This window comes from Halichoeres trimaculatus, unplaced genomic scaffold, assembly GCF_033239565.1.
Source record: "Halichoeres trimaculatus isolate MK-OKI-2021-1 unplaced genomic scaffold, fHalTri1.1 fHalTri1_scaffold_6, whole genome shotgun sequence".
In the NCBI taxonomy this organism is placed as follows: domain Eukaryota; kingdom Metazoa; phylum Chordata; class Actinopteri; order Labriformes; family Labridae; genus Halichoeres; species Halichoeres trimaculatus.
The window spans coordinates 13,580,999-13,593,382 of record NW_027437184.1 but is presented as its reverse complement, the minus strand read 5'-3'; the positions used below and the strand labels follow the sequence as shown (position 1 = coordinate 13,593,382).

General features: G+C 37.7%; 1 protein-coding gene across 1 annotated transcript; it reads left to right on the top strand.

The window, feature by feature from the left end:
- The first annotated feature begins 761 nt into the window (after positions 1 to 761).
- Positions 762 to 5,221, top strand: LOC141791215 (LIM/homeobox protein Lhx1-like). Its single transcript, XM_074671486.1, has 5 exons — positions 762 to 1,409; positions 2,037 to 2,257; positions 2,622 to 2,896; positions 3,537 to 3,693; positions 3,990 to 5,221. Exons 1-5 carry the CDS (start codon positions 1,240 to 1,242, stop codon positions 4,361 to 4,363), a joined length of 1,197 nt encoding a protein of 398 aa, XP_074527587.1. The 5' UTR covers positions 762 to 1,239; the 3' UTR covers positions 4,364 to 5,221.
- The last annotated feature ends 7,163 nt before the right edge of the window (positions 5,222 to 12,384 follow it).

The window sequence follows — 12,384 nt, the reverse complement described above, 5'->3', positions numbered from 1 at the left end:
ATCCTTGTCCTTTCAGACGAGATGAGGAATAAAGCTGGAGCACAACAGTCATTTGAGTGAGGGGCTTCTGTTCATCTGTGCAGACAGCAGACTGAGGCCTGCTGATCATTTATCATGACGCACTGTGCAGACCGATTCTCCCACACAAGGCAAAGGAAATAATTCATTCATATGTGATATCATCATCCTATATCATCATCGACCCTCGGTGGGACATCGTGGAGACAAGCTGACTGAAATACAAGCATTATTATCATAAAAAGAACGTTTGTGGATAAATTAATTCAACTTTTTGGTTATTTACTCTGATTAAATAGACTACTTTAGGTATCTCCGAAATGATTGAATAAAACCTGTTCCACAACATTTTTTCTAAAAATCTTAAAATTAAATCTACTTTTCAAAAATGTATTTCTGTCGACACGTAGTTATTGGTTATATTAGGTCCGTATTTCTCAAGGTGTTGTTCTGAGACAGAGAAATAGCCCACGTTTTGTTTAAGAGGCTGTTTGCATCTTATTTCGAAATACCCTATTCTTTTATTTCCCAAATTCTTTAGACTTCGTCGTTGATTACGTGATGTCTCATTGTTATTTGATGACTGTTTGATGACTTCTGTTTCTTTTTGTGTATTAAACTACGCGTTCTGGTGAAATTGAGGCTCCTCATAGGTCCTTAGGTGAGGTGACGTCACTGCTTTCTTGAAAGGCGATAGGCTGAGCCAGAAGAGGTGCGCTCATTATACAGCGTTTTCTCAGACTGATAGCTCATCACAGACAAAATGGGACACAAATGACAGACTGAGCGCACTGAGAGCGTATCATCGTTATTTTCCACGCTTCTGACACCACTCAGGATCCATCGTGAAGAAGAGAGTACAGGGAGACTTTTTTATTTCTCGTACTGATAATAGCCTGGCACTCTTCGGATCATCGTGATGGCCCTGCTGTGATCTCCACTCCATAATCTTATTTCAGAAATGCTGTTTTTGCAACATTTGACCTATCTGGAGCTGCTGTCCATGTGTGGATTGTTCTCCTGTGGAAAAAAGAAGATGAATTTGATATCTCGAGTGGCCATGTAGCCTGATCAGTCACATTAACCTGGATACGTTGGATTTTCTGGATCATACGCAGAAAGTGCATCAGCACTGAGGAGAGTGGGACGATTGAGAAGGATATAAACAGAGTTTACACTCCACTCACACACACTTGGGCAGGAAATAATCCAGGACAAAATATGCTGCACTGTGCCGGCTGTGAGAAGCCCATCGTGGATAGGTTTCTGCTCAAAGTTTTGGACAGACCATGGCACATTAAATGTGTCCAGTGCTGCGAATGTAAATGCACTTTGACAGAGAAGTGTTTCTCAAGAGAGGGGAAACTGTACTGTAAAAATGACTTCTTCAGGTATGGCATTCAAGGTTTTTTTTCTTTAAAGACTAAAAAAAAAAAAGAAAGGTGACCAAGGGCTGATAGGACATATAAAAAACAAAAAATGTGGCCGTATCTTTCACAAAATTTCATAAAATGTAGGCTATTTGGTTACATCACTGAAACTGGAGATTGCAGATTTTATTTTAAATTTATCTATGTATTTCATTGATTGTTTTTTACATTTTATGATTTAGTACAAATAACACACAGTATTAACTTAAAAATAATGTCAGATACCTCGTTTAAAAGTCAGCAAAATATAGGCTAAGGTTTTTCCCTGTTCATATTTATGGTACTTGATTGACTTTTATTTTAAGTAAAATAAGAATAAAATCGAAGCAGTACACGTGTTGTAACACTGCTATATATATATATATATATTTTTTAAAGGTTGTAAATAAAACCTGGATGTTATTTGGGCCTTTGTATTTAAGCCTTCAAATTATTCGTTTAGTTTTGACCTACACAACATATCTTTGGTGTTTTTAGACTGTAGGGCCTTCCATCCTCGTTATTTGTCTAAATTCTACCGAAAATGATGTCTCTGTCTTTATTTCACATCATTTAAAAATCGTTACCTGTTTCTTTCACCTTCTCCAGGAGATTTGGGACCAAGTGTGACGGCTGTGATCAGGGCATTTTACCCAGTGATCTGGTCCGCAGGGCCAAGAGCAAAGTGTTCCACCTGAACTGTTTCACCTGTGTGATGTGCAACAAACAGCTGTCCACGGGAGAGGAGCTCTACATCCTTGACGAGTTCAAGTTCGTTTGTAAAGAGGACTATCAGAACAACAATGGCAAAGACACAATATTACTTTCAGGTGAGAATTTGTTCATCAGCACATATTTTATAGTAGATAGTTTATATTTTTCAATGCAATACATTAATAACGGATTATTATTATTATTATTATTATTATTATTATTATTATTATTATTATTATTATTATTATTATTATTATTGTCGTTTTCATAGGCCTAAATAATTACATTCTGTTGTTATCATAAGTAGCATTTAGTCGTTCATTTTCTTCTTATTGTTCTCATTTTCTTTTTATCCTGATTGTATAATTTTTACGTAAATTTGAAGCTAAAACCTGTTTCAAATCGAAGCTATAATTTGTCAGGTCCCGTAATTATCCTGTCCTCAAACTGATCACAGCATGTTTCTTTTCCCCTTGATAGTCACGACGTGCAGCGACCTGAGTCTATCCCCGGACTCGCAAGATCCGCAGGATGACGGAAAGGACTCGGAAACGGGGCACCTGTCGGACAAAGATGGGTGTAACAACGAGAATGACGAGCAGACCGGGGTCGGTAAACGACGCGGGCCTCGGACCACCATCAAAGCCAAGCAGCTGGAGACCCTGAAGGCGGCGTTCGCGGCCACACCGAAACCCACCAGACACATCCGGGAGCAGCTGTCGAGGGAGACCGGCCTCACCATGAGAGTCATCCAGGTACAATAACGCGCAAGACGTCTCTCTGTGAAACCAATTTATCTGCAATCTGACACCTGACGACAGCAGCAGGTTAAACAGTGCACAAAGAATTATGATAGGCCTACAACAGATCCAGATCAGGAGTCCTACTGAAAAGTGCTAGCTTCTAACAGCTTTAACATTAAACAAATATAACAGTGCGTCTTCAACACACCATAAGGGAACTGATGCTTTATACTTGGCTTATTTTTTCATTTATTCGCTCTTAATCTCTATCCCCATTGCGCTCTTACCCACTTAGCATGGATGTCCATGAATACTTGAAGAAAGCTCCTTGGCTGATAGATTGACACACTGTTTTCCACACTGGAATTAGTCCACCACCAATAAAAAACTCTCTTACAGTCTGAAACTATGCTGAAATTGGCTGTCTTTCAGGCTATAGCCTGTTTTTGACCCACGTTTTAAGTTTTGTTGTAAGGTTTGCCAAACATGCAAAAGATGCTTTTTGTCATGATACTCAAAACGCATCGAGAGGACTGTGGTGGTTCTAAAATCTCTGATGGTTTATTAACAAAGGAAAAAACCCTCTACTTATTCTTCATTAATTTATGCCGATGGTCTCTCTTTTTACCATCCTCATTGCTTTTTCCTGAAGGTCTGGTTCCAAAACCGGCGATCCAAAGAGAGGCGCATGAAGCAGCTGAGCACTCTGGGCGGGAGGAGGCACGTGTTCTACCGCGGCCCGAGGAGGATGAGGGCGCTGGGAGAGAGGCTGGAGGCAGAGGAGCTGGGACACTTCTCTTATTATGGAGGTGAGAGGTGTGGGGATTAACTCTTTTATTGATATGAAAGTAAGTTTTCTGTTTTTCTGCGTTAAACTGAGCTGTTGTTTGCTTTCTTCTGTTAATCCGTTTTTAAACTTGTTATTGTGAGTAGGTATCTGATCTCATTTTATCAACTACTTTCATCTTTGCATAAACAGTGTCAAATGAAAACAGTTACTGATTAATAATGAAAACATAATTTGACTTCTGTGCCTGTTATTGTTTAATTTGAGGCTTAATATCTCAAATTCTGAAGACTAATCCAAACATCTCTTTAAATACAGATTTTCCTGGTGAATACTATGGCTCAGGAGGGAATTATGAGTACTACCAGGGTCCTCCATCATCCCAGGCTCAGACCCCTGCAGACCTGGGCTTCGTGCCCTCTTCTGGCACTCCGTTAGGAAGCATGGACCACCACCACCACCCGGGACACCACTGTCCTGGAGAGGTGCAGTGTTTCTCTGACACAGTATCCGTCCACCACCCTGCAGACTCACCCAGTCCTGAGCCCAATATGCCAGGCTCCATGCACAGCATCTCCAGTGAGATGTGTGGCCCTGGCACACCTTTTACCTCTGTGTCCCTCAGTGACAATGGATACACCAACCAGCTGTCACAAACATCCTCAGATATGAGTGAAGGCACCGGATGGTAGTCCTGAGGAAACCCAACAACAAGGCACGCTTTTATTTTGAAGGCAAATCAACATTTTTTTACATTATTGATGCTCCTTTATCTATCTATTTATTTATTTATTTTATCCATGTATTTAAGTATCTGTTTAATTGCTTGCATTATTGTTATGCTATATTTAAGTATTTATAAATCTCTATATTTGTATGCTGTTTTTTGATGACTTGTCGATCTGTAGATTGTTTAAAATAGTACACATGAATTTGACTAATTAATACATTGACAATGTTGGGCCTCGGCGATCAAGCAATAAATGAACAAGTTTGAAGGCAAGAGGAAATGTTTTTTATTTGTTAAGGTCTTTTCTGCCACATATTTGACACAGTTTCTTTAAAATGTTGATAAAAAAGGTGCATGAAGCATTTTTTTTGTTGTTGTTGTTGGGCTTTTTTGTTTTCCCTGTCAGTATTTGATACATGTGTATCCTCCATTCATGCACTCATGTGAGATTGTTATTTTCTTGTTCAAGGCATTTGACCAAAAACCTCTCTCAGGACTGTCTAAACATTCTTCATTGTTTATTTATTCATTTTATGCTAATTTTCTAATTATTTTCTAATTATTTTCAACGTGTTTGCCTTCAAAAGGAAATCTTTATAATGTTGAAATTTTATATGAAACAGTGAATGAATTGACTTCAAGGTGACATGAGTCAAGCAGTACAGTCAACTGTTTACTTACAGCTCCAGTGTTCAGGGGTTTGGATATCAGCGTTGTATAAAAGCTCTTGATTTATTGCAAACAAACCAAACTTTTGTAGCTGTTATATCTATGTGGTCTCTCACTGTGCTCATTTGTACTTTCTTCATTAAAACAACTTAACACTCATAATAAACTGTTGCCAAATGAAAGCACAACGAATTGTGTACTTTGAGTTGTTCTATTCATTTTTATCATATACTTGGATCAGTCATTTCCACACAATGGTTCTGTGTCTTCATGTCTGAAAATTGTCTTCTGCTGATGGCTTCAAACTTGGTTCTCAGCAGCATTGTCTCAAATATTTTATAAAGGACGTATCTGATTTAGAAACAATATGACAAACATGCATTTGTTGAGGCGCACTAATCATTTAATATTCTGATAAAACAGACTAAATGGGTGTTTAAAGCTCCTGTAAGGAACTTGTATCCCTTTTGGCGCCCCTCTGTGGATTAAGGGGCACATACATTTTCTTTTGTTTTTGTCCTGTATGTGAAAAACAGCGTCATGTTATGAAGAGCCAAATGAAAACCATTGAGAGCTTTGTGTACTGTTGAGCACTGCATGTGACACCTTTCCTGCATCAGCAGTTTCAGGTTTTCATGGCAACATTATTATTATTATTATTATTGTTATTATTATTATTATTATTATTATTATTATTATTATTATTATTATTATTATTATTATTATCATTATTATTATTATTATTATTATTATCATTATTATTATTTGTTTGCACATTTACATGGCATGAAGACAATACACATAATACATGTTGATTTCACACACACACACACACACACACACACACACACACACACACACACACACACACACACACACATACATACACACATACATACATACATATATATACCAAATAAACACCAAAGTCCAGTCGTGCGTTTAAAGGGATAGCTGTTTTAATTTGGCGAGCTTGTTGGATGTGTTTGTCATTAATAAGCCTATCACCCACAGGAGATGCTGACCAGCCGGAGAGCCAGTTAGAAAGCTAGGTTATGACACAGGACAGTCCAACCATAACACTAATGTCTTTCTCCTGCAGCATACACTTATGAATATGAGTATGTATTTGTGAAAGTTAATGTGGTAAAGAGTGAAATATGTTTCTTTTACTCTGTTGGACAATCCAATTGCAGAGTAGCTGTCACCTCCAGATCCAGTCGTCGATTTATGCTTTGAGATCATTTCTGTTCAGCGCATTAAAACCCCATTTTAGACCAGGATATGAAATACAGCCACAGCTCAAGACTCAAAGCCTCAATGCTCCAGGTTAACTTACTGTAACCTTGTAAAATCCCTGAGTTAACTTAACTACACATCATGACCCTAAACAGTGAACATTAAATGAACCAAAAAGACCTGATGGTTGATTTAAAGCTGGCTCATGGTGACACTTTTTATTGAAGGCAACAAATCTCAGTTCAAATTTGATTCATGTTTTAAGTTTCAGGTACCTATGATTTGGATTGCTCAATTTGAACACATTTGCCCTTATATAACTAAATATGAGGTGCACAAAGAGAGAACAATTTCAAGTGTAGCAGGAAAACTGTCAAAGTTGTGAAACAGTGATTGCATGTTTAACAGACATAACTATAACTGATGGATGCAAAGGATAAACAATTAAAGCTTTTTTCGCTGTAGTTTATTTTTAAAAAGGATTCAAAAACAAGGATTAACACAAGTGTAAAAATGTATATTTAGTTATTTAAACTGTTTCATAATCTGTTAATTAAAACCAAATGTCCAAAGCCTTTGGTGTTTGAACGTTCAGAGATAATGTTATGCTGTACATCAAACTAATCCCTGTTTATCTGAACAAAACACTGTGATTAAGCGAGAGATTTGCAAGTCAAACACAAGGCCAGCAAATCAATTTAAATCTAGCTGACAGTCATTATCCCCACTGTTGAATAAACAGACAACATTCATGGCTATTTGTCCCTTTGGGAAGTAAGTCACCTTTATTTTGTTGTTCAACCCATTCAATTGTTGTTATGTACAACATGATCTCTAGAGCCAAAATGAATGGGCAAAGATGAGTGCAAATCAGTTGACCCCAACCTGCTCCCATAAGGACACTTTAACTACAAATCTTGCTCAGCCTGACACTTAAATGTACCTTTGGCTGCACCTTTTTACGAAACAATTCACTTTGTTTAATAATCAAAAAAAGTTTGGAAAAAAATCATGTGTTTCTGCAGTTTGTTGGTTTTCTGTCCGTAAAGATATCACTCTGAAAATATGATAATGATACATAAAATCTCCTCAAATGAAAATATAAAATCCATTAATCACACCTTTGTTATTATCAAGTAATACATGTGAAAATGTGTAATATCTAATTTACTTGGTCTATAAAAAAAATTAGACTAACTTTTTACTCAGAGTGGTTATTTGAATTTTCACCCCTACTTTGTTTATATATTTTAATCAATAATGGATGAAGCAAGCAAACCACAACACAATGATGGACTTCATCATCCAAATGCCATCCCTATATATTGCAATATGGTTAATAAAACAAAGTGGTAGTAAAGCATCTTCTCTTGTCCTCTGATGACTCAAAGCACCTTTACATTACATATGGTATCACAAATCAAATTTACACACTGAAGACAGAGGCTGCTATGCAGAGCTCATTTGGCATTTACTAATCTCTTTGGCACGCTGCTGGCACAGTATGAGGACAGTTAAGGGTCAAGTGTTTTGCCCAAAGACACTTCTTCATGTGGGAAGCATGACCTGATATTGAATCTCAATCTTTCATCTGAGAAGAGTTACTCCACTGAGGGACCTTGAGTACCTTAACATTTTAAGAGAAGGATTTAAAATTGGGGGAAAGCCTCAAATTTAGGGAAATACATTTACATCAGGCAAATGCTATGACTGAATAACCATCGATAGCAATTGGAGATAAAAAGAAAATCCTTTTCATTTTGTAACATGGATTTTATTTGAACTTAGATTTTGGCAATTTTGTCGTGGGTTTTTCCTTTTAGTTGCTTGCACAATATGGCCCAGTTCCCTAATTCATCTCTTTCTTCACTTTTTTTATATTTCGCTCCAGGCTCTGCGGTCCACTTTCTGCATGAAAATCATTCACACATACAATTTTATAATCAATGCCCACAGTAATAGGATTCCTCTGGCCATGGGCAATTAATACAGTTTTTCCCCTTTTTTTCCCCTCGTGCTGATCTCAAAGCTACGAGACATTGGCTTCTCCTCATTTACATATTTATTGCATTGGACTCAAATCTGGCGAGTGATTGATGTGGAGCCTGCCTCCTGAATTTTTAGCGAGCTATTATTATGAAAGAGAGGGAGGGGGCTGCGGCACGTCAGTGTACTTTTGATTAAAGTTGAAGAGGACGGAATCGTGAGTGTTCCCCTCCTACTTTCTTCTCCTGCGGTGCTCAATCTGGAGGGGCCAAGTGCTGAGGAGATTTCAGGATGTTATGGACTGTGACATGTTATTAACTCACAAAAGCTGAGCCTGATAAAGCTTGATAATATTTTAATCACTGGCTGTTCATTTTTAGAGAGTATGTTTACATTATCATGCATTTAGAGTTTCCTTTTATTCTTTAATCTGAAAAACTTTGGTTTTATTGACTGTTAAAAAAAAGTGATTTAACAAAGTGGCATGTATTGTTTAGATTTTGTCGACTGCTTCATGTGTTAATGTATTATATAAGAACTGGGAGACAAAGGGAACAGAAAGTTGCTGCTTCTCTATCATGTATTTAATATGCAAGTGCAAGGGAGTTGACTAGTCCACAAAATGTGTGTATGTGTGTGTATATAATGGGTTGGATTCCAGGTAGTAGCAAGTGTGGTGGGGGCCTGACCAGATACGCCTCCCACTTACTAGCAGCTATACCCTTCCTGTCTAGCACTCATGATCCTTTTCTTTGACCCACCAGGATAAATATGCTATTTTCACATTTTAATTGCAGGAGGCAAGACTTTATTTCTTTTCTTACACCTAAACATGTCTGAGAGACAGTTTACTTATTGTGTTAACAAATAACTTAAACAGAATAGCTTGAAGAAATATGAATTGCCCCAGTTGCTCAGTTAAATGCAAATGTGACAAAGACATAAAAATAGCAGCAACTTTTAATGTTTCTCATCCATCTCAACTCTTACTTTTGGAACAGACAGCAAGAAAAGATCAAAAGAACAAAGGTAGAAAGTGTTTCATGAAGTTGAGGTGGTATGAGAGAAGCAGATCATAGTCAGGTTTGTAAATGTCGATTTGCCAGGCTAGAAGGTTAGCATCATCAGCAAACAATGTGTCAAGCCCACTTTGAAAAGTAACACCCAGACTACATGATTCCAAAAGGGGGGTATCTGATAACTGAGTCCTCCAACTCCCAAACTATTTATGAGAACTAAGGATTTCAAAAGTTAGCCTGCAACCTGTGAGTGCAATATAACAAGAAATAACTCATGTTTAATTGATTTTAGATTAAATTCTGTTTCAGATTTTGGAGCAGTTGAAGCTAATATGAGAGAAGTCTGTGTGCTTGTTTTTTCTAGTTCTTTCAAAACAGAAAAAAGAAGTTTTCTTGGACCACTTAAATATCTTTTCAATATTCTTGAGAGTACCCTGAAGATAGGATAGATAATCTGGGAATGCCATGCTCATTGTACTTAGATTTGATTTACAGTCGTATAGTCTCACATACTCCTCTTTTTTGAGTCTTTATTGCTACAAATCCTCCCCCAATCTTCAGCTGGAAAGAGCTTCTTGAGGGATACTTGAAATATCTTTATCAGTCTGATTTAAATGTCAGAAACAGCCGGTGTCAGATGGCACGTCTGTATGCGATGTTGTCAAGCTCAATGATTTCCCTGGTTGACTGCCTTTGTCCTTCAGAGCCAGAGGACACTGGTCACAAATAAACCCGTCCACAATCCCTTTGAGAAGCAGTAAACCAACATATCCATGGGGAGTTGGCTCTCCACGCCTCACTGATATGCCTCTGATGCATGCATTTTAATGTGGTGTACCTCTGAAAATGGGCCACTGCTGGACTGGTGTTTGTATGCAGCTTAACGCTAACTGTGTTCACTGTTTGTACGAAGAATACTGTGCATGTGTGAAGCAAACAGGACATACTTTCTTTCTTTCCAAGCTATCGTTCAATTTGCTTATATCTCAACATTCTGACAGTGAAGATTGTCAGCTTTTAACAAAGTATCTCAAGACTGCTACCATATCAGGTGTTACCATAGACTGTATAAAACATGGATGTAGTCTCCCTGACGTCACCTGTCTGTTTCTGAAACAGGTTTTTGAAGCAAAACGGTTATTGCAGCCATATTGGAAGTGGCAAGGGCTTCGAGTACAGCTATAGGGTGCCCGTCAGTCACATGACCTGAGCTGTGCCCCTGACTGGGCGAGCTTGCAATCTTAATATTCTCTGAACTGCCAAATTAAAAAATAATCCCCCCACCCCACAGTGTGTGCCGATAGTGTAATAAGCGAGTCAGACTGGAGATGTTTTTTGAACCAGGATGTAAATAGGTTAATTTCTGCTGTGAAAACGGCTTTTTTTGGCTTGGTGTGTATGTGACTTCCGGTACTTCCGGATTTTAGCTCTCCTGAATTGTCTCATATTGTTAGACCGGAGGTTGCTGCCTTGGTATTACAGTCATTATTTGATGGGCAAAACAAGCACAACAAATGCAAAACATCCCTAAACTTACTTACATTCAAAAATTACAACATCAGATGGCAACAGTCAGGTCACCAAGTTCAAAATGTTTACATTTCTATGCAGATTAAAAAAAATAAAGAAAGAAAAAGAAAGGGAGAAAAGAAACTTTTCATTCTATTCAGTGTTTTGCACACTTACTATATGCAAACCCTGCAAAAGTCAGTGCCCAAGTTGGGGACCCAAAAGCTGCTTTTTTTTAACCAGAAGTACCAGGAACTACTTTCCAGGGAACTTATTGGTTCCCATGACCTGGTGGTGTCTCTTCTTTGACCACAGCCTGAAGTCCTGCAGATTATGTCTACACCACTAGACAACCAACAAACAACAGGACAACGTACATCATCCTCTGTAGCACTACATGTGGCATGGAGGAGATTCAGCTGTTACTGGTCATGTTTTTTTTTTATTTGCATCACATATGGGTTTGTCGAATTAATAATTGGATTAAAGGCACTGTAAGGACTATCTGGAAAAGGGTGTTTGTTTTGAAGCAAATGGAGAGCAGATCTTCTGTTTAATACTACTGTTTTTTGTTCAGGACAATTTTTTATCAAATACAACATGGCAAGATAAGGTTTTTTGTTTTTTGTTTTTTTTTTACCAGATACATAGCACTGTTTGAAATGTGACAACTAGCAAACTTTATAAACTCAGTTTGTACGAAGTTTAGCATCAGGCTATATTTGGTGTTACTTACAGCCTGATAAGACGTGTCTGTAACTTGTAGCATTAATGAATGCTGGTTATGTCCAGCCAGTCCTCATCTACCAACTAAATGAACATTATCACAAACAACTCAAACCATGTTTTAGCCCATGCACTATCACTCTCCTGTTCAGCTTTCTTCTGCTCTTCTGTACTTTGTCTGTCGGACAGTCCAGCACCAGTGTCCACCATTAAAACAAAATAAATCCAAGAATTTCTTCTCAGCAGAGAAAAACACAGATCTCTCTTCTTACTGCTAAATTTTGTTAACAGGCATGGTGTTGTCATGGAGAATTGTACATACTGACCTGGACAGAAAAAAAACAGTTTTGGTGAAAATAGTTCCATTTTAAATTGTGGATTACGATCAGGCATATATAGGGAAGTGAGACTGTATTAAGATCACTCACAAAATTCTCACAGAGCCTTAAAGATAATCTTTAGTGAAAAAGTAGATTCAAAATGACCAAAATGTTTGACTTTAAACAGGAAGATAAAATTTAAAACCCAGAGCAGAGATAAACTGGTGTTACGGTTTAAAGAGTGACCTTGTTAACTGGGGACTTTCAGCAAAATACACTCATCAGAAACAGTTTGAGATAATCATTAAATACTTTGTGATGAGTCTATTTTGACAGTTTAACAATATCCAAATAAGAATTCAGTCCAAATGACTCCTAGTGTGTTAGCTTAGAGGATGGAAGGCAGAATTCTTCCTGTTGAAAAAGTACCAAACCAGTCTTGTTACACGACTGCTTTTTTCTGTAAGTAGATAAGAAAACCTTGAAACGATTTTATGAGCTTGTTTTTGTTTTAT

Coding starts and splice junctions, on each gene's coding strand:
- LOC141791215 (XM_074671486.1), top strand. CDS start 1,240: ATGCTGCACTGTGCCGGCTGTGAGAAGCCCATCGTGGATAGGTTTCTG. Junction 1,410..2,036: donor TGTAAAAATGACTTCTTCAG/GTATGGCATTCA, acceptor CACCTTCTCCAG/GAGATTTGGGACCAAGTGTG. Junction 3,694..3,989: donor ACACTTCTCTTATTATGGAG/GTGAGAGGTGTG, acceptor CTTTAAATACAG/ATTTTCCTGGTGAATACTAT.